This window comes from Leptodactylus fuscus, chromosome 5 (assembly GCF_031893055.1).
Source record: "Leptodactylus fuscus isolate aLepFus1 chromosome 5, aLepFus1.hap2, whole genome shotgun sequence".
Taxonomy (NCBI): domain Eukaryota; kingdom Metazoa; phylum Chordata; class Amphibia; order Anura; family Leptodactylidae; genus Leptodactylus; species Leptodactylus fuscus.
The window spans coordinates 38,133,974-38,156,705 of record NC_134269.1 but is presented as its reverse complement, the minus strand read 5'-3'; the positions used below and the strand labels follow the sequence as shown (position 1 = coordinate 38,156,705).

At 43.3% G+C, this 22,732-nt stretch overlaps 1 protein-coding gene across 2 annotated transcripts in view; it reads left to right on the top strand.

Annotated features, from left to right (window-relative positions):
• The window catches only part of OGDH (oxoglutarate dehydrogenase), a 52,202-nt gene that overhangs the window by 1,920 nt on the left and 27,550 nt on the right, over nt 1-22,732 (top strand). For both annotated transcript variants that reach the window (XM_075272950.1, XM_075272949.1), the window contains exon 2: nt 10,607-10,868. In XM_075272950.1, the coding sequence (XP_075129051.1) occupies nt 10,647-10,868 (222 nt within the window). In that variant the 5' untranslated portion in view covers nt 10,607-10,646. The remainder of the gene's footprint in view (nt 1-10,606; nt 10,869-22,732) is intronic.

The following is a 22,732-nucleotide window of genomic DNA, read 5'->3' as shown; positions in this document are numbered from 1 at the left end:
TGCATTTGGGAGACGAAGAACCTGTCTTTGGGGAGGGAGATAAAGGTTCTGTGGTATAAAAATATACCTAATGATATGTAAATATATCCAGAAATATGACACACTTTCCTACGCAAGATATGTAGTGTACTTTCCTGTTGAGAAGGTATTGCAATGTACTGGACACAGGAAAGTATTCACATGCAACTTGCAGACCTCCCAATTCAGTGATGTCATCATACACCCCTCCTTGGACGTGAGTGCTACGTCAGTGTGCCCTGCTGTTCCATACAGATCCTATTAGAAGTTCCCTGCTCAGCATACTTCACGTCATATTTCACTAATCCTCTAGTGCACCAGTCAGGAAACGTTACCACCACCAGGGCAAGATCAAAGAGTCGTGTTAGACACTTCCGTCCTAAATATCCAGTGGACTGAGTATATAACCTTGTAAAAACCACAGTCTGATCTCAGGAGGACCTTGTCTCACCTTGACTGTACTGGTGATACTTGTCCTGCATGTACTTTGTAGGACGTCTTTAATTGACAGTGTCCTCCTATGGGAAGTCTGATGTGCACACAGAAGAGCTTCCCCATGATCAGATATGCTTCTGATATTCAGCAACTTCTGTATTTGAACGTCCTACTAGCAGATGTCCTGCCCACAGCATGAATTTAGCTGCGGTATGGCTCCCATAGATTCAGTGGTGCCTTGTAGCAGATCCACACTTACCTGAAGCCATGTAATGGCCATGTGTATTATTGAATTAGCCGACCATCTAAATTGTGTGGGTATTCCAGACAGCCTGATGAAGGCTTGCACATGTTGAGTTTAAACTTCCTGACCCTTAAAGAGAGATCTCTGCCGGGGCATCGGTGACAACTGCTGACCTCTATCTACTATGTACAGCCAATCTTAATGTGACTTAGGCCTCATACACAAGGAGGCGATCTGGGCTGGAACATCCGATTCAGACATTGGCTGGATTTCCTGGCTCTAGCTCAGACGCTGTGACCTGTTACGTCATAGATTGCGGTCATGTCTCCTGACTGAGTTTGAGCTGAGAAATACGCCATTGTACCAAACCAGATTTCTCCGTTTGCATAGGGCAGTAAAAGCTTCTTCATACCAATGTATCTTTAGTCAGTCGCTGTTTCCAGCGGACGTAAACATTTCATGGGATCCTTCCCCAGTCCCAAATATGTCGCAAGTATATAAGATAAGATAATCCTTTAATAGTCCCACGGTGGGGAAATTTCAGTATGTTACAGCAGCATAGTAATACAGATACAGGATAATACACAGTAATATATTACAGACGTAGACACACATAAGCTGAGAAGAGAAGATATACTAGGAGTCCATAGCAGCTAGGGAACAGAAGAAGGAAGACTTCATAGTCATAATCATTAGTTCTCTGTGCGGAGTGATATTCGCTTGGTCTGATGTAGATTATACAGCCTGGTCGCGGTTGGAAGGAAGGACTTGCGATAGTGCTCCTTCTCACACTTGGGGTGAAGCAGACGGTCACTTACAGGGCTGCCAAGTGCCATCAAGGTCTCATACATGGGGTGGGATTTGTTCTCCCGCATGGAGGTCACCACGGACAGTATCCTTCTGTCACCCACCACCTGTACTGGGTCCAGGGGGCTCCCCAGGACAGAGCTGGCCCTCCTGATCAGCCTGTCATTGAGTTAAGTTTCTACACCAGTCTTAGTAATTCAGGGGCATCTCGCAATAGTGGGGGAGTTCATTAAGAACTTAGGCACAGGGGCAACACGGTGGCTCAGTGTCACTGCAGCCTTGCAGCGCTGGAGTCCTGGGTTCCAATCCCGCCATGAACAACATCTGCAAGGAGTTTGTATGTTCTCCCTGTGTTTGCGTGGATTTCCTCCCATTCTACAAAGACACACAGATAGGAAAAAAAAAGTACATTGTGATCCCTAAATGGGGCTCACTATCTACATTATAAAAAAAACACTTAGGCACATAGCGGGAGATCCTTAGCACCAGAAATGGATGTAACGTATAGATCGCACTAGTTTTATGGTGTGACTTGCAGTAAATTTGTCAGGCCAAGGTGTTACATGGCCCATCTTGCTCTCCACCTGCTTTGCACTCTTTCATATAAAGTGTGGTAGGGGGTGTAGAAGTAACTGTGGTCTGGCTTTAGTACAAATAAATGAATATGCACCACATCTATGCCAGAAAATGGTTTAGTAAATGCCCCCCATTATTACCCAGTGCTCTGAGAGTATACAGCTATCTACATCATCTAGTCACTTTCTATTCTATACTCTGTCAGGAAAACCATTCACAAGGACTCTGTTCACACTGGCTTCCTTTTTACAGGAGCCAAGACAGATCCACTTTGCAATGACTCTTGATACATAGTTGTGCACTTGTAGCAGGTGTAAACTCTGTAGTGCAGGTGTAAACTTTGTAGTTTCAACACATTGCACTGGATAAAAGTATCCATTCCAGTGTAATGGTATCCCATATGCTTATAGTATCCTCACTCCAAGCGCTATATACGTCAGGCCCTTCAGCTTGATGGCACGTTGTTGTCACAGCTGCATGTGTCACTTTCTTGAAGAAGGTGGCAGTGGGCTCCTTGTAAGGGCTGGGTAAAGCTGGGCCAGACTGGTTTGTACAGGGATCTCCAGGAATGTTTGGTTACAATGAGTAGTTGTTCTCCATACTTTGGATTTAGGTTTGTCTATCATTAGATATGATGCTTTTTATAGATATAATGAATAGGGATCTAATGCTACATAAGCTGACGTGTGTGTAAAGATAGAAGTATGCGTGTAATGCTGCGCCTGAAAACAAGCCTGCGGAAACTACTTGTCCTTTAGTATAGTGCCAACCAAAATGGCTGCCATGTAGTTAAGTGTGTCGGGCACTGGGCTGAGGGGCGCCCAAGAGCTATAGTGAATGGAAATCCCTAATTTCATAAACTGGATGGGGTTGTTTATGACCACCATTAGTCACAGGCCTATGACCTTTGATCATGGACATCCACACGTTACTACGGTAGTGAAAAGAATGAGTGTATATGACTTATGTATATTTTTGTACATTTGGCAGCAGTGCTGCTTGTCCTTGCACAGGGGTGTTCAATATTCTGCCTCTCAATTTATTACCCAAACCTCCAGCTCGTGGCTTTTTCATTTCAGGATAGCCACAAGAAAAATAAGTTTTCCGTGTTTTATAACCGTCACTGCTTCCGCCATTTTTGAACGAGTGCTAACTTTTTAACTTAAAGGGGTATTGGGTTATCAGGCAGGGACACCACATGTATCAGAAGATATCCCGGCCACAATAAGGACATCATGGCTGATTTTCTTACCTTAGAAAGGTCCTGCATTCATAGTCTTATCCACTGGCAACCGATCAATACAACAGACTGTGACCACAAGCTATCGAGAGAAAAATCTTTAAAACTCTTCAAAATGTTTATATTTTAATTATCTACAAATTAAAAAATGGTTCTGTACATGGGAATACCCCTTTAAGTCTCAAAGTTTATGATGATAATATAGGAATACAAAAACCATATTGCAGTCCTTAGGAGCCAGTAAAGGAAATCTATTGTCTGAACCTGATCTTGGAGGCCATTGGCAGTCACAGTTCAATGTCTCGGAGTTATGGTGCGTGCCGCCTACATGAATATGAAGTAGTCATAGTTTCCGCACTGCCCTTGTATCCAGGGTTTCATTTATAGTAATCTTTTATAGAAGTCTACCACGCCTTGTTCATCAGGTATTATTCCACTACAAAGAATCCAGCACAGGCCTGGTTTATGCCCTTCAGTCTTGTGTGTGTCCTTTGCTGAAGGTCGGGACTACGCTCCCTGGACCAGCACAACTAGTCCTAGACCTGTTAAACTTCCAGATATGTATCAGTTAAGACTGGTTTTACCTATAGAATGTGACATCACTGTTCCAAGACTCTGCACGGGATGGCATATAGATGACTTTGCATTAATAAAGTCAAAAGCCAGGGGGACAATTGTAGGACCTGTAATGGTGACCCTATTGGTTGTCATTCAGCTCTTCTCTAAAGCAGATGGCATCCACTTAAGTGGATTAACTCGTTCATGAAGTTGGTAAAAAAGACATCTTGCCCCGGCGGAGTCGATCGTGATGACTGTGAGAGATAACTTGGGAATGTTTTTTATTGACTTGTTTTTTTTATAAGAGTCAGGAGATGGAAGGAAACACGGAAGGAATCTAAAATGTGCTGACTGGTGTCTGATGTGGCTAAACCAGATCTGAAGGAGCCCATCAGTCAGCAGTTTACTCCTGGTGCAGATGACGGGACTATAGTCAAGCATACCCAGTCCAGACCACAGAGAGTAGGGATTATACACGGAATAACTAGGGCATGGTAGAAAAATAAATTGCAATGAATTCTTTTAGGTTGAACTCCAATAGATAGATTTGATTTGTCTCGACTTGGCCGAGCCAACCTTGTGTATATATGGTTGGGGTCGGGAGAAATAACCGCAGTGTGGCTGCTGTAAATTCAGCCTAGTTTTTCCACACAAGATAAGGAATGCCATGCTAGTGATTTATCCCACTCTACCTATTGAATCAGATATACATATCTATGGGGCAACCTGTTAAAATAACTTTTTAGTAAGGCTCAGTTCATATCTGTGTTTGGGTTTCCGTTCGGGAAATCTGCTTGGGGACCCCTCCAAACAGAAACCTATATGCATAGAAAAACAGTTACCTGGGAAAACACGTGGACCCCATAGATTGTAATGGGGTCCGTGTGGTCGTTCGGTTTCCGCATCAAACATGCGGAGAGAAAAATGCTGCTTGTAGGACTTTTCTCTCCACATGTATCCTGCAGATACCACATATACCCCATTATAGTCTGTGGGGTCCGCATGTTTTCCCAGGTAACCGCTTTTCTATGCGTTTAGGTTTCCATTCGGGGGCTCCCCATGCAGACTCCCCAAACACAGATGTGATCTGGGCTTAAGTAGTTTTGTCTACTGATCCTCAAGTCACGTAGCAGTGGAATCCGCGACCAGATCGAGCTTTGTAGCGCACTGAAAAAAGTCCATCATCCTTTCCCTTTGAAAATAATGGGAGGCAGATTTGGGCTGGATTTTGGAGCTGAGTTTTACCATTAATGCCCTACACAGACTCATTCATTTCATTAAAGGCGTTGTCCAGCCACAGCAAGTTAACCCCTGTCTACATCTCGGCTATTTCCAACGGTCATCATACAAATGAATGGAGCAGGTGTGCTCTCTGTCCTGCCGCTCCATTCTAAATTGGGTGTAAAGCTCCCCAATTCTTGACATCAGTGGGACAGATCATCACGTTACCCCATACCTTGTAGATGGAGGGTATCTTGCTTTAGCTGGATAACCCCTTTTATTGATGCGAGGTCACAAAACGGACAAGAACGGGACCAGTCTTGAGTTTTGCCCGCAACCCTATGATAATACATGGATGTGCATGGGGCCATAGAAAATAATGGGTAAATGTAGTAGCTGTTACAAATGCAGCTCGAAGACTGTCGTGTGCAAAGACGACTGCCGCTGTGTTAGAGTCAACTATGACGTCAGGCCAGAAATTATTTTGGCTGTAAAATGCAGCTTTTTTTTTTTAGCACCAGCTATTACTTACATTGATTGATGTGAGAGCTAAGGTTTGCTGCACAGGTCAGATAGATCTTATGGGCAGTCTTGCAGAAAATTACTTCCGATTCCACCTTCAACCAACATTTGTCAAGTTAATTACTTTTTTGTCTTTTCAGCTTAAAATAAAATCATACACAATAGGAATTGTCTGATAGCGACATTCTCATGCAAGCTGGCTGTACACATGAGATGAATGGCCATGATGCGGCCGTCTAGTCAATGACAGGGTCACTCATACGAATGATGCCATTGCAAATGACATTTGTGGTCACTTAATGGCAGATTATTGTCCCAAATGGTCAAAGATTTAAAGTGTGTGGCCCAATTGATAGGTGGCCTTGCCATAGACCTTTGTCTGTGCATATTTAACCTCCATTATGGTTTTGAAGAAAATCTTCACTTTTTCCATTGGTGCATATATAGCAAATCCCTAATATGACCTTATTAGCAGAAGATTTTTATAATAGGACTACTGGAAACGTTAGCCCTATCATTCTACATAGAGTATCTGTAATACAACCTCCAATAGCTACAGTCACATCGACACAATGCAGAATTCATAGCCATGTCATCTATAGGTAGCTACTGAGCAAGTCTGACCTATGAAGAGCCCTGCAGTGTGACTAGGGAGGAGAGAAGCTGAGTCCTGTGGTATATAGGGTTATATGATAGAGGGAGAGAAGCTGAGCCCTGTGATATATAGGATTATATGATCGAGAAGAGAAGCTGAGCTCTGTGATCTATAGGATTATATGATAGAGAAGAGAAGCTGAGCTCTGCAATATATAGGTTATATGATAGAGGGAGAGAAGCTGAGCTCTGTGATAGATAGGGTTATATAATAGAGGAGAGAAGCTGAGCTCTGTGGGATATATATGATAGGGGAGAGTAGCTGAGCTGTGTGATATATAGGGTTATATGATAGAGGAGAGAAGCTGAGCTCTGATATATAGGTTATATGATAGAGGAGAGAAGCTGAGCTCTGTGATGTATAGGGTTATATGATAGAGGGAGAGAAGCTGAGCTCTGTGATGTATAGGGTTATATGATAGAGGGAGAGAAGCTGAGCTCTGTGATGTATAGGTTATATGATAGAGGGAGAGAAGCTGAGCTCTGTGATATATAGGATTATATGATAGAGGAGAGAAGCTGAGCTCTGTGATATATAGGGTTATATGATAGAGGAGAGAAGCTGAGCTCTGTGATATATAGGGTTATATGATAAGAGAGAAGCTGAGCTCTGTGATATATAGGGTTATATGATAGAAGAGAGAAGCTGAGCTCTGATATATAGGGTTATATGATAGAGGAGAGAAGCTGAGCTCTGTGATATATAGGGTTATATGATAGAGGAGAGAAGCTGAGCTCTGTGGGATATATATGATAGGGGAGAGTAGCTGAGCTGTGTGATATATAGGGTTATATGATAGAGGAGAGAAGCTGAGCTCTGTGGGATATATATGATAGGGGAGAGTAGCTGAGCTGTGTGATATATAGGGTTATATGATAGAGGAGAGAAGCTGAGCTCTGTGATATATAGGTTATATGATAGAGGGAGAGAAGCTGAGCTCTGTGATATATAGGTTATATGATAGAGGAGAGAAGCTGAGCTCTGTGATATATAGGTTATATGATAGAGGGAGAGAAGCTGAGCTGTGTGATATATAAGGTTATATGATAGAGGAGAGAAGCTGAGCTCTGTGATATATAGGGTTATATAATAGAGGAGAGAAGCTGAGCTCTGTGATGTATAGGGTTATATGATAGAGGGAGAGAAGCTGAGCTCTGTGATGTATAGGTTATATGATAGAGGGAGAGAAGCTGAGCTCTGTGATATATAGGATTATATGATAGAGGAGAGAAGCTGAGCTCTGTGATATATAGGATAGAGGAGAGAAGCTGAGCTCTGTGATATATAGGGTTATATGATAGAAGAGAGAAGCTGAGCTCTGTGATATATAGGGTTATATGATAGAGGAGAGAAGCTGATCTCTGTGATATATAGGATTATATGCTAGAGGAGAGAAGCTGAGCTCTGTGATATATAGGGTTATATGGTAGAGGAGAGAAGCTGATCTCTGTGATATATAGGATTATATGCTAGAGGAGAGAAGCTGAGCTCTGTGATATATAGGGTTATATGAGAGAGGAGAGAAGCTGAGCTCTGTGATATATAGGATTATATGCTAGAGGAGAGAAGCTGAGCTCTGTGATATATAGGGTTATATGATAGAGGAGAGAAGCTGAGCTCTGTGACATATAGGGTTATATGATAGAGGAGAGAAGCTGAGCTCTGTGATATATAGGGTTATATGGTAGAGGAGAGAAGCTGAGCTCTGTGATATATAGGGTTATATGATAGCGGAGAGAAGCTGAGCTCTGTGACATATAGGGTTATATGATAGAGGAGAGAAGCTGAGCTCTGTGATATATAGGGTTATATGGTAGAGGAGAGAAGCTGAGCTCTGTGATATATAGGTTATATGCTAGAGGAGAGAAGCTGAGCTCTGTGATATATAGGGTTAAATGATAGCGGAGAGAAGCTGAGCTCTGTGATATATAGGGTTATATGGTAGAGGAGAGAAGCTGAGCTCTGTGATATATAGGGTTATATGATAGCGGAGAGAAGCTGAGCTCTGTGACATATAGGGTTATATGATAGAGGAGAGAAGCTGAGCTCTGTGATATATAGGGTTATATGGTAGAGGAGAGAAGCTGAGCTCTGTGATATATAGGTTATATGCTAGAGGAGAGAAGCTGAGCTCTGTGATATATAGGGTTAAATGATAGCGGAGAGAAGCTGAGCTCTGTGATATATAGGGTTATATGATAGCGGGAGAGAAGGAGAGCTCTGTGCTATGTAATATTTTTTATGATTCCCGGTTATCATAGTGTTGTCAATGACGGAGCATTTGCTTTTTCATTGGGTGATCGGTTGCTTTGGGCAGGACATAAGTTGCTGGTAGGACAGTGCTCTGTGTAATAGGGTCTGTAATGGCAGCAAGACATTATAGTGGAACGACCAATTTAGCAAGGCCGGTGTAGAATGAGAACCGATCGGCACATTTTGTACCCCATCAGCGCTCTTTAGAAGATCTTCTAGTCGAATTCCTTTCCTACTAATATAATACCAATAGCTGTAAATGGCGGCCAGTGTTCTGTCAGCCCTTGTGTATCTCCGCTGGCTCCATGGTATTCAGAATATTCAGTGCTGCACAGTTTATGACTTCTTATCTAGGGAAATGATGATCTCTGGGGATTTATTGTTTGCACAGTCCTGGTACATATTTCATAACGCTGTATCAACCAGGTCTCATGACTGCTGCCCGGGTATAATCTTACAGATTTGATGCTTTGGGTAGATAACCGGGCTACTTTGCATTCCTGGCTACCTTGCGGTGACTTTACATTTAGCGTAGATCTAGTTCCTCTGTTACATAAGCTCAGTTCTACTGTGACATTGCTGCGTGCGGAAGTTTCACAGCTGACTCTCATATGACCTGGTGACAATATCCTCACTTACTGCTTCTTTACACTGTGGGGAAGTTAGCTCGGTAGCAGCAATGGTTCGAACCAATATCCGGTGCAAACAGCTTTATGGACCCAACCAGTTAGAGAAAGAGACACAATATCTGGTGTAAAAAGGTTTATTTGGAAAAACAGCAAAATAAATAAACCTTCACTTCAGGTACAGAATAAGGCAAATACAATACAGCAAAAAAAAAAGTCGAACAAAATCCTGCTCGTCCGAGCACTAACTAAACAGTAATAAACTAACTATACGTTTGGCTTAATACCAACCACACAAACAAACAAAATAGCACAGTACTGTCTCACCAGACTCTCAGTATTTCAGGACAGACCCAAGCGCCTCCTCTCGTTCCCAGGATCTGCCCTGAAGTGCAGGCTCCTCCAGCCTTTTATGGCCCAGTAACGAACCTAAGACCCGCACCTGGGCTGAGGCCTACACAAGACCCGCCCTGGACTAAATATATTTCAGAAACCTGGGGGAGATGTACCAGGACTCCAACACTCTGCCTGTCACCTTCCCACAACACCAAGACTGTGTTAACTCCGGCGATTGTTTTGTAGAAGTGCGCCTTTGTGCTTAATGTGCTGGTCTTTGAGGTTCTGCAGCAGAGGTTTAGACTATGGAATTTGGCACTGATTTTTAAAACAGATTCCCCCTGAAAATTGGTGCTAAATTCCAGCCGGAGTACTTGGCTCAAGACACCCTGCGGATTAGGCCCTACTTATCTGAGGCATCAAGACACGGTCAAGGGCCGGAAAGTGAAGAGGAATTTGCAGTGAAGTCCACCTCAAATTCTGCGATGTGAACAGGCGATCCTTATCCTTACTGTACTGGATAAAGGTGATCATACACAGCCAAACCCATTGGTTTTGGTGGAATTTCATCTTTCCTGATCCTTTGTTCTCAAGGTTCATAAGCTGCTGCCAAAAGTGTTACTCCCGCCTGTTCTCTAGACGTTACCCACTGGCTTTCGGCACCTTCTATGGTGCATTTCTCTAGGCTAGAGTGTTCATACTGGTCCAACTAGACCAACCTTTAGAAGGCTATGACGTATCTTACTTGAATACCTCCAAATATTTGATATGTCTGGCACTGACTTGTACATTCCATGTAGCCTCCATTACAGTTCAGACGATGCTGAAGTTTTGTAGTTTCATCCAGTACTGGATGGTCAGTGACAGACTCCAGTATAAACCAAAAATCTAGTACCTCCTGCTTTGTGACTACTGCATCGACCATTGTTCATTACTCCTTTTGTATAAAGTGCTGTGCACAGTGTTGGCGAGCACCACGACTAGAGCTCACACATCGCCGTGCCCTGGATAAATCGGACCGGTAAAGGACTTAGGATTTGTGATTGTTCTCACAATGTGATACGGGTTTGTACGTTGACTATATCCACTAACTTACCTCTCCTCTTCTCTCCTAGGTTCTGGTAATTGGTCTCCCCTCCCCCCAAGGACACAACCATGTATAGCTTAAGGACTTGTGCTGCTAAACTTAGGCCATTGACGGCCTCTCAGACTGTTCGATCACTCAAACACAGTCGGCCTGTGGCCCCAAGGACGTTTCAGCCAGTCAGGTGCCTTTGTACACCTGTGTCCGCAGAGCCTTTTCTTAATGGGACTAGTACTAATTATGTGGAGGAAATGTACTATGCATGGCTGGAGAACCCTAAGAGTGTCCACAAGGTAAGGATGGAGCCGGGCGGTCTTAGGATTGCTCTCTGCTTACAACAATAAGCCTGGGAATATGGGAAAAGCAGAAATATTCACGATGGATGGATGGAACTAAGACGCAGGAGGAGGAGAATGTATTTTCTGCACCGATGGGAGGGCACCGCATGGTATCTGAATGGAAATCTGGAATATAACTGTTGCTTTTATCACCCCTTACATCTGATATATATATATATATAATGTTGTCATGCAAAGAAAGGCCTTCAAGGTTGTTGCCTCCTTACGTAAGAGGAACGCACGTCGAGGCTGGAAGCCATTTGTTAGGAACACACATGCAGCCTCCTCCACTGAAGCGATGTGAAGTGTTCCCTGTAATTTTCTTATGTTTGTATGTCGCTCTTGGTGACAATAGGGATGTCTCCATGGGACCATTGCTGTTCATTAAGCTTCTTCTTTTCCTACTAAGGTGACAATAGATACTTAACCTATTCACTTTACTAAGGCCTCATGTGCAGTGTACGGTTCAGAAAAATGTCAAGAATAACACAGATTGGTATCCATGGCTTTCGCTGACCCATACATTGAAAATGAATTGAAAGAGCCGCAGGTATGGACGGGTATAGGACCTGCTCCATGTTTTGTGGCTCTTTAGTTTGGCGTGGACCCACAGCCGTAAAAACTATGCCCAAAAACCTGTGCCCATTGAAATGTATCGGTCCGTACTTTTAGTCGCAATTGCTGAGATAAAGTACAGTCGTATGCTTGAAGCCTAAGACTGCCGCACGCTGCACTTTTTTCAGGGGTGGTTAGGCAAACATTTAAGGCCGGGTTCACACAGGAGTTTTTTGGACCGCATTTTGACGCAGTGACCGCCTCAGAATCCGGTACAAAAAAACGGCTAGCCGCGACTGAATGCCAGTGGAGTGCATACAGTGCAGCGGCATTTCGCTCCGGGTTAGGCCCAAATGAATGGGCCTAGTTGGGGGGGGGGGGGGGGGGGGTGTCACGAGGTGGATGTCCGTGGCTGAATCCGCCTGAAGAAAGGGCATGTCGCTTCTTTTTTTCCGGGAGCGGGAACAAAAAAGGAAATGACCGACTCCCATTGAATTCAATGGGAGGCGGTTTTATTGAGCCGGATTTTGACGTGGATTCTGTGTCAAAATCTGGCCCCAAAAAACCCTGTGTGAACCCAGCTTAAGATAATTGACCTCTATGTTGAGCCTATGGGAAGTACATTGAGGATGCATCTATGACAGGGGTCAGCAACCTTCAGCACTCCAGCTTTTGAGAAATGACAAATCCCAGCATGCTCCATTCACTTCTGTGGGCATTCTAAGACCAGCAGAGACAGTATGCATGATGGGAGCTGTAGTATCACAACACCTGGAGTGATGAAGGTTACAGATCTTTGTGCTACTCCTGAGGGCGGGTTCACACCTCCGCTTTGTGGGTTTTCGTCTTCTGCCTGAGAAACTGGACAGGAGACGGAAACCGGCAGTCAGTGTCCGCCCGTGAGCGTCTTCTGGTCTCCACAGCAAAACTTTTTTTTTTTTTTAACCAGACACTAAGCCCTGCATGTCTAACTTTGTGTCTAGTTAACAAAACCGGTTTCACCATGGAGAAGCAGAAGATGTTCACGGGTGGACACTTTGCAAACCCATTCAAATGAATGGGTTTGAAACGCGACTGCCGGTTTCCGTCTCCTGTCCAGTTTCTCGGGCAGAAGACGGAAACCTGCAAAGTGGAGACCGGACACAGATGTGACCCTGCCCTTAGATGTATTTTCACTATGTACATTGAGGTAATTTCTGACGCAATGGTTGTCCAACCATGACCATAAGTAGGACAGAGGAGGCAATGCTTACGGCACACTAAACGTGCTTATTACAGTAGTAATTGCTAGTTTTATGAAACAGATGTTTCATGGATGAATAACTTTTGGTTTTATATTATAAACTGGGAAAGATTCCCCGGTCACGAGGAGGAAAGTAAAGGGATTTTCTGCATGAAATAGTGCTTATCGTGCCAGATCTCCCTTCTCTTCCTGGACAACTGTGACACAAGTTTAATGACACATACAGTCCTATGAAAAAGTTTGGGCACCCCTATTAATCTTAATCATTTTTAGTTCTAAATATTTTGGTGTTTGCAACAGCCATTTCAGTTTGATATATCTAATAACTGATGGACACAGTAATATTTCAGGATTGAAATGAGGTTTATTGTACTAACAGAAAATGCGCAATATGCATTAAACCAAAATTTGACCGGTGCAAAAGTATGGGCACCCTTATCATTTTATTGATTTGAATACTCCTAACTACTTTTTACTGATTTACTGAAGCACAAAATTGGTTTTGTAACCTCAGTGAGCTTTGAACTTCATAGCCAGGTGTATCCAATCATGAGAAAAGGTATTTAAGGTGGCCAATTGCAAGTTGTTCTACTATTTGAATCTCCTCTGAAGAGTGGCATCATGGGCTACTCAAAACAACTCTCAAATGATCTGAAAACAAAGATTGTTCAACATAGTTGTTCAGCGGAAGGATACAAAAAGCTGTCTCAGAGATTTAACCTGTCAGTTTCCACTGTGAGGAACATAGTAAGGAAATGGAAGACCACAGGGACAGTTCTTGTTAAGCCCAGAAGTGGCAGGCCAAGAAAAATATCAGAAAGGCAGAGAAGAAGAATGGTGAGAACAGTCAAGGACAATCCACAGACCACCTCCAAAGAGCTGCAGCATCATCTTGCTGCAGATGGTGTCACTGTGCATCGGTCAACAATACAGCGCACTTTGCACAAGGAGAAGCTGTATGGGAGAGTGATGAGAAAGAAGCCGTTTCTGCACGTACGCCACAAATAGAGTTGCCTGAGGTATGAAAAAGCACATTTGGGCAAGGCAGCTTCATTTTGGAAACAAAAATTGAGTTGTTTGGTTATAAAAAAAAAAGGCGTTATGCATGGCGTCCAAAAAGAAACAGCATTCCAAGAAAAACACATGCTACCCACTGTAAAATTTGGTGGAGGTTCCATCATGCTTTGGGGCTGTGTGGCCAATGCCAGCATCGGGAATCTTGTTAAAGTTGAGAGTCGCATGGATTCCACTCAGTATCAGCAGATTCTTGAGAATAATGTTCAAGAATCAGTGACGAAGTTGAAGTTACGCCGGGGATGGATATTTCAGCAAGACAATGATCCAAAACACCGCTCCAAATCCTCAGGCATTCATGCAGAGGAACAATTACAATGTTCTGGAATGGCCATCCCAGTCCCCAGACCTGAATATCATTGAACATCTGTGGGATGATTTGAAGCGGGCTGTCCATGCTCGGCGACCATCTAACTTAACTGAACTTGAATTGTTTGTCCAAAATACCTTTATCCAGGATCCAGGAACTGATTAAAAGCTACAGGAAGCGACTAGAGGCTGTTATCTTTGCAAAAGGAGGATGTACTAAATATTAATGTCACTTTTCTGTTGAGGTGCCCATACTTTTGCACCGGTCAAATTTTGGTTTAATGCATATTGCACATTTTCTGTTAGTACAATAAACCTCATTTCAATCCTGAAATATTACTGTGTCCATCAGTTATTAGATATATCAAACTGAAATGGCTGTTGCAAATACCAAAATATTTAGAACTAAAAATGATTAAGATTAATAGGGGTGCCCAAACTTTTTCATAGGACTGTAAGTACCCTTAAAGGGGAACTCCACGTTTGTGTGTCCTGAAATTCTGTGCAGGGCATGGAGGTAACAGTCTCTCCTTTTTTTCCCCTATATTGCCAATAACAGTTTTATATGCCATATTTAAAAAAAGAAATGTTCTGCCAAATTTATTAAAAGAGCTGTGCCTCTTAACAAATTTGGCGACTGTTTTCATGCGAGAAAGTGAAATTACAGCTGATGTGTTTGCATGCCAAGATTCAGGACTTCTTAGTACATCTGACTAAGAGATGTAGGTCACCCCTCTTAGAAATAAGACGTGGTGGGTCATAAAGTGAAATTAAGAGGATGGGAACCTCTAAATTATAACAGAAAGTTAAAGGCTTATTTATAGAGATGAGCGAATAGCATTTGAAACTAGAGTTTCGAATACCTCGCTCCAGTAGGAATGCATGGGAGCGGCCGTACAGCAAGGGGTTAAGTGCCGGCAGCTAACATGCATTCCTATGGAGCGAGGTATTCGAATCATCTCTAGTTATTTCTTATGATAAGTTGGGGTCTGACCAATGGAATCCTCACCAATCCTGAGAATGGGGGTGTTTTTCCACTATCTGCCCACAAGCAGGCAGAATGTATTTATGCCAGTGTTGGATGGGCACATTTGCACTCCTATTAAAGACTCGTTCACATCTGTTCCAGGGAGTCCGTTCTGCAGGTTTCCGTTTCCTGCACGAAACAGGGCAGCGCTGGTGAGCGTTTTATGCTCTCCGCGACCAAACTGTTTTTTTTTAAAATCGGACATGCAGTACTCTGTCCGGTTTAAAAAAAACGGTTTCGCCGCAGAGAACTCAAAATGCTCACCGGCGCTCACGGCCAGACTCGGCATGACAGGTTTCCGTCTTCTGCATGCAGAAGACGGAAACCTGAGAACGGAGTCCGGGCGCTGGTGTGAACCCAGCGTAACTTTAATGGGCACCCTGGAGATAGCACCCCTTACATTTATTATTCCTGTCCTAAACATAAGCACATGAACCATGTGAATGATTGAGTGCACTATGTCTCTGTATGTCTGTATGTATGTCTCTGTCCACCTGTATAGATAGATAGATATACATCTATTATGCTATTTGTCGTCGCCCCCCCCCCCATCCACCTCCATGCTCCATTACAATTCTCATCATTCCGCCAGTGGGTGAGCGTAATGGAGACGGCACGGCTCAACCTCTTTTGGCTTGCAAATATGAGGTGTGGGGGTTTGCCTGTCAGAAACTATGCAAACAAGACAAAATGCAAAGAACAGGGTGAGGGCAGTCTGGCTAGATGTAGAACTAGCTATACACATTATGTATCAGATGGCCGTAATAAATAATCCCATGGTCGGGGGTCAGTTTAGTTGTCTGTACAGGTTGGCTGATACTATATTATTTTTGGTTGTCGCAAAATGACATTTGCAATATTTTTGTGGCCGTGATTGCCAACCAAAAATATCTAATGTGTGTGGCCAGCTTAAAGGGGTTGTCCAAGATCAAAGAGTATTTGATGACTTATCGACAGGACAGGTCATCAGTATCTGATCAGTAAAAGTCTTATTCCTTTGCTCCGCACATTGAGTAGGCACGTATAGTCAGACTGGCGGCGTTGCCTTGTTACACTGATCACCCGATCGCCATTGTTTGCCACCTATGACCCTATATAATGTGTTTGCATGACTATAGGTGACTAGGTTATTGGCCTTAAGGTAGAAGAGCAATTGCTGATCAATGACTAGCCCAAGGTTGCACGTTCTTGTGATATATGTAGGTAGAAAGGCCTTATCCGCTGTCACGTCCCTTATCTTTCTATGCAAAAACCTCCTGTAGTTCTCAAGGCTTGAACTGGTTTAGACAAGCTGAAACGCACGGAGCCTGACTTCGCATTGTCGGACATGACATATATTTGTTTAACCTTCAAGGACAGGGCGTCCATTAAGACATGGAGAAATCTACAGTGTGCCAGCACTCACATAGTGGAGCCTGGACCGGTGTGTGACACAATGTGTATTGTAACCTATGCCATATTGTAATCTGCCCCTGTATTAGTAACTATAAGACATATTGCCGGGGACACTGCCTTCGAGACACTGGAAGACAATTGCGCTATTGTATTCCAATGTGAATGAGTCCTTAGTAGAGTGTGGCATGTGGATCTCTGCTGAACTTTGGTACACATACTAACAAGATATTAATAGAGACTATAATGGATTACACACCATATCAACCATGTCAAGATCAGGGCTCTCAGCCAGAGAACCAAGCCACAGATCGATGACCGGATTGGCAACAAAAATCAATTCTTTTTGGTAACTGGTGCCAAGTAGTTGTACCGATCCCATCAGGGCTAATGGCTTCCATCTCACTTGTTACTAACCTACACAAAATAGCTAATATCACTACAACAAAGTAAATGGCAGCCATCTGTACAAAGGTACATGGAGTCCCTACAGCTCTGTACTTTGTGCACTTCTGTGTCAGGCATCTTTGAGGTCATCCAGAGCCGGAATAGAGCCATGTGTCACATTCATTTAATTGCCCTTCTTAAAGGGAGTGTGTCACCATAACTCAGTGTATCAGCCAGCAGATCGATAGGTTAGGGTCACCAGAAACAAACAGTGTCTTCCCCTTTGCGAATCGCTTCCCCTGTTACTGAGATGTCACTGTTTCCGCTAATATGCAGATGAGCGCTTTGGAGCAACGAGAGCCTTGTCGTTGCTCCAAAGAAGTAAGCGGCAACTCCCTCATTGCCGGAAAGAGATCCTTTACATATTGACCAAAATGGCGATATGTCAGCAACAGAGGCTGTGATTCATGAGGAGAAAACATTGTTTGAGTCAGGTGACCCTAACCTATCTATGGCTGATATACTCGGTTATGGTGACACTCTCCCTTTAAGAAAGGCAGTTACCAGTTAAATCCAATGGGGCTGGATTATGGTGACAAACACCCTTTAAAAAGTATTAAAAAAAAAATATTAGAGAGCACTTTGTCCTTCCTCTGGGCTCACTAAAACCTCTGCTAAGTCATGTCTGTACAGTATGGCTACCGTGACAGCTCCAATAGACCCCACCCCGCTAGTATATGTAGACCTTTATTAATGCAGAAGATGCCAGGCCCCGGTCTGTACTATACAGTATCATTTGTTGGTGCAGGCCCCGTGCGTGCATTAAGCTAAGAGCCACCCTGTTACCATGCAGGCCGGTTCTTGCTGGAATAAATAGCGCGTCATCCGGACTGGCGAGGTGCCAGCGAGCAAAAGGAAAGCCACTTGGAAAAGAGGTTGGGCCAGTTCATTACCATGCAGCCATTAACCCCTTGTTCTGACTTGCTCCTTTTTTGTACAGTTTTTCTTGCAGTTTCCCTCGCTGATAACTATTTCATTGCTGGGTTTGGACCTTTCTAGTTATAAGCACATGTCAGCTTTATATTAATATTCACCATGTAATTTGTAACGCCTCCCTTGTAACCATCAAGGATGACAGCGATGATCACCCTTTCTTTATGCTCTCAAGAGCGGCTGCCCTTGGTCTCAGTGGCCACTGCAGAGGAGGCGCTTGGCTGGTCATGGTTTCCCTGGCTAATTGGACTACTTACTGAGGGCAGGACCCAGAAGGGTTGTCAATGATAAGACACCCCTTAGGCTCTGTTCACATCTGCATTACAGTCTCCATTAATAACCAAGTGCTGTACCGATCAACTTGAGGTATTGGTAAGGTATCGCTTTGACAGGGAAAAGGCTCTGTATGCTGAATTGTTTTTTATGTGTAATATGATCGAATCTGCGATGAAGCTTCCAATGCAGATGTGAACACAGCCCTAGTAATTATCTATTTGTATGGGAAATAATTTTTCCGGTTCCTAATGGGGAATATGTTTAGTAAAGCAGGGATAGGTACACAATTATATTATTCAGTATTCTGGATGAGACACGGGCCCGGGCTACACGGCAACTTTTTCACTCATGTTACTGAATGACTTTGCATTGCAACCATCACAAAAACATTAAGTAATATTTGATTTTTTTGTGACTCCATTCATTAACATCGGTGAAAGAATCAAAAGCCGTCACAGGCAAAGTCAACATGAAGCCCTAGCCGTAATTTGGAGGCCTTCTTGGTTGTCTTTCACCTTTCCCAGAACTGAATAAATATGTGTAGGGAGGAAAATGTGTTATATACTGTCATGGTGAGCTAATACATTAGTGACGTGCTAAAAAGTCTTTGCAGAGGGAATAGGAACTTGCTAAGTACATAGAGGACATTGTATCCTAAAATCACTTAGTAAAGCTGAATAGTTCCACCATACAAGCGAACGTTCTTCTCCTTTAGCCTCTCCTATTCCATAGTCTGGGACCGTATGCATATACCCAGGACCACTTTTCTTTGTAGGCCGAGTTTTTAGTATTAGGTTGTTCCATATCTCAGTTTATCACCAGCAGTGAGACGGTTAAAATAAGTGTTCTCCGGTAATTCGGCTGACTTTAATTAGGCTTGTCTTATGTTGTCCAGCTCGTAGCCTCTCCCTTACACTTTCTTGTGACCAAGATTCTTAAAATAGTGTCGACAACTGAGGGTGGGGACCGGAGGGAATTCACCCTTTACTTGACCTCTGGTCTTTTGCTTGACATTGTATTGGGTTTAGGTATTACAGTCCTATGAAAAAGTTTGGGCACCCCTATTAATCTTAATCATTTTTAGTTCTAAATATTTTGGTGTTTATAACAGCCATTTCAGTTTGATATATCTAATAACTGATGGACACAGTAATATTTCAGGATTGAAATGAGGTTTATTGTACTAACAGAAAATGCGCAATATGCATTAAACCAAAATTTGACCGGTGCAAAAGTATGGGCACCTCAACAGAAAAGTGACATTAATATTTAGTACATCCTCCTTTTGCAAAGATAACAGCCTCTAGTCGCTTCCTGTAGCTTTTAATCAGTTCCTGGATCCTGGATAAAGGTATTTTGGACAAACAATTCAAGTTCAGTTAAGTTTGATGGTCGCCGAGCATGGACAGCCCGCTTCTAATCATCCCACAGATGTTCAATGATATTCAGGTCTGGGGACTGGGATGGCCATTCCAGAACATTGTAATTGTTCCTCTGCATGAATGCCTGAGGATTTGGAGCGGTGTTTTGGATCATTGTCTTGCTGAAATATCCATCCCCGGCGTAACTTCAACTTCGTCACTGATTCTTGAACATTATTCTCAAGAATCTGCTGATACTGAGTGGAATCCATGCGACCCTCAACTTTAACAAGATTCCCGATGCTGGCATTGGCCACACAGCCCCAAAGCATGATGGAACCTCCACCAAATTTTACAGTGGGTAGCATGTGTTTTTCTTGGAATGCTGTTTCTTTTTGGACGCCATGCATAACGCCTTTTTTTTATAACCAAACAACTCAATTTTTGTTTCCAAAATGAAGCTGCCTTGTCCAAATGTGCTTTTTCATACCTCAGGCAACTCTATTTGTGGCGTACGTGCAGAAACGGCTTCTTTCTCATCACTCTCCCATACAGCTTCTATTTGTGCAAAGTGCGCTGTATAGTTGACCGATGCACAGTGACACCATCTGCAGCAAGATGATGCTGCAGCTCTTTGGAGGTGGTCTGTGGATTGTCCTTGACTGTTCTCACCATTCTTCTTCTCTGCCTTTCTGATATTTTTCTTTGCCTGCCACTTCTGGGCTTAACAAGAACTGTCCCTGTGGTCTTCCATTTCCTTACTATGTTCCTCACAGTGGAAACTGACAGGTTAAATCTCTGAGACAACTTTTTGTATCCTTCCGCTGAACAACTATGTTGAACAATCTTTGTTTTCAGATCATTTGAGAGTTGTTTTGAGTAGCCCATGATGCCACTCTTCAGAGGAGATTCAAATAGTAGAACAACTTGCAATTGGCCACCTTAAATACCTTTTCTCATGATTGGATACACCTGGCTATGAAGTTCAAAGCTCACTGAGGTTACAAAACCAATTTTGTGCTTCAGTAAATCAGTAAAAAGTAGTTAGGAGTATTCAAATCAATAAAATGATAAGGGTGCCCATACTTTTGCACCGGTCAAATTTTGGTTTAATGCATATTGCGCATTTTCTGTTAGTACAATAAACCTCATTTCAATCCTGAAATATTACTGTGTCCATCAGTTATTAGATATATCAAACTGAAATGGCTGTTGCAAACACCAAAATATTTAGAACAAAAAATGATTAAGATTAATAGGGGTGCCCAAATTTTTTCATAGGACTGTATTTATGGATAGTCAGCAGTAAGTGAATGTTGGCACTTATGTCATATACAGATTAATGATCCAGCCCCACCAAACTACCCCAGTATCGCACTCGAACCAAAACATACCTGGGATACAAGCTATGTTAAGACCTTCTACAGCGCTGCCATATTGTTGGCCTTGAAAATCGGCTTTTGTAGTCCCATATCAAAGGCAATACGGGGAAAACTAAAGCAGCATTAGAGTCCTGGCCATATGTGGCGTAGTCACAGCGGGCTCCGCCAGCAGCTAACCTGCTGCTGTATACAGTAGCAATGTAGAGGATAGGATTAAGGCTACATGCACAAACTTGAACATGTGGCACATGGATGTTATCCATGTACCGTCCATGACCTCTATGGTCCCAGAATCAAAGCTAACAGGAATTGGGCCTGTCCTACATCCTCAAGACCCCCCCACACGGACCCATGATAATACACGATCGCGTGTATGAGGCCATAAGAAAAGAATATGTCAGTGTGATCATGTGCATGGGGGCTTAAACAAATCCTATCCATACATTGCTGATTAAACCGGTCTTGAACCCTTCACAGCAGGTCAGTTTCTTGCTCCAGATTTGGCGCAGTTTTCAACCTTTTGCCATACAAAAGTTAAAAATTGCAGGGGTAAAATCTGCAGGTCTTAAGCCTGTACTATGCAGTACACAAAAGCTGCCAACTGGTATATCTGTAGCCGTATAGCACATTCTGGTGCAGATTTATTATTATTATTATTATTATTATTATTACTCTTACTATTATTGTTGTTTATTTATATAGCACCATTAATTCCATGGTGCTGTATATTATTATATTAATTCCATGGTGCTGTACATTATTATATTAATTCCATGGTGCTTCACATTTGGGGGTTACATACAATACACAGAATGTACAGGTAGATATAATACTAACAATGACCGACTGGCACAGTGGGGTAGAGGGCCCTGCCCGCGAGGGCTTACAATCTATGGGGGAAGGGGGTAGAGACAGAAGTAGAGGGGGAGACTGTACAGATGGCAGTGCGGTGATAGTGTTATTGGAGGTTGTAGGCCTTCCTGAATAGGTGAGTCTTCAGGGCCTTCTTGAAGCCTGTGATTGTGGGGATCAGTCTTATGTGTCTTGGTAAGGAGTTCCAGAGTATGGGGGATGCACGGGATGGTTGTGTGAGGAGCGGATGAGAGCAGAGCGGAGTAGGAGGTCATTGGAGGATCTGAGGTTACGTGTGGGCAGGTAGCGGGAGATTAGGTCAGAGATATATGGAGGGGACAGGTTGTGGATGGCTTTGTATGTTAGCGTTAGTAGCTTGAACTCAATTCGCTGGGCTATAGGTAGGCAGTGGAGGGATTGGCAGAGGGGAGCAGCCGATGAAGATCGGGGGTGAGGTGGATTAAGCGAGCAGCGCAGTTTAAGGTGGACTGGAGGGGGGCGAGGGTGTTTGCTGGGAGTCCATGGAAAAGGGTGTTGCAGTAGTCTAAGCGGGAGATTATGAGGGCCTGGACGAGCATCTTAGTGGTTTCAGGGGTGAGGAAGGAGCGGATTCGGTGGATGTTCTTGAGCTGGAGGTGTTGAGGGTTTGAACGTGTGACTTGAAGGATAGGTCAGAGTCCAGGGTTACCCCAAGAAATCGTGCCTGTGGGACAGGGAAAAGTGGGGTTCTGTTAACTTTGATAGATGGGTCAGGTGGAGGGGCCATTTGTTTGTAAATTTCACAAAATTTTTTTTAAAAAGCGCCTCCCTCTAGAGCCTCCAGGGCAACAAATCTGGCCCATTGATGGCGTCTCATCCCAGCTTGTGGTTGCTTGCAGTACTGAAACAAAAACATTCAGGACCTATGGTTCCACTGGTAATCCACAGCAAATATATACGCTTTTAGGGAATTCGTTCCCTAATGTAGA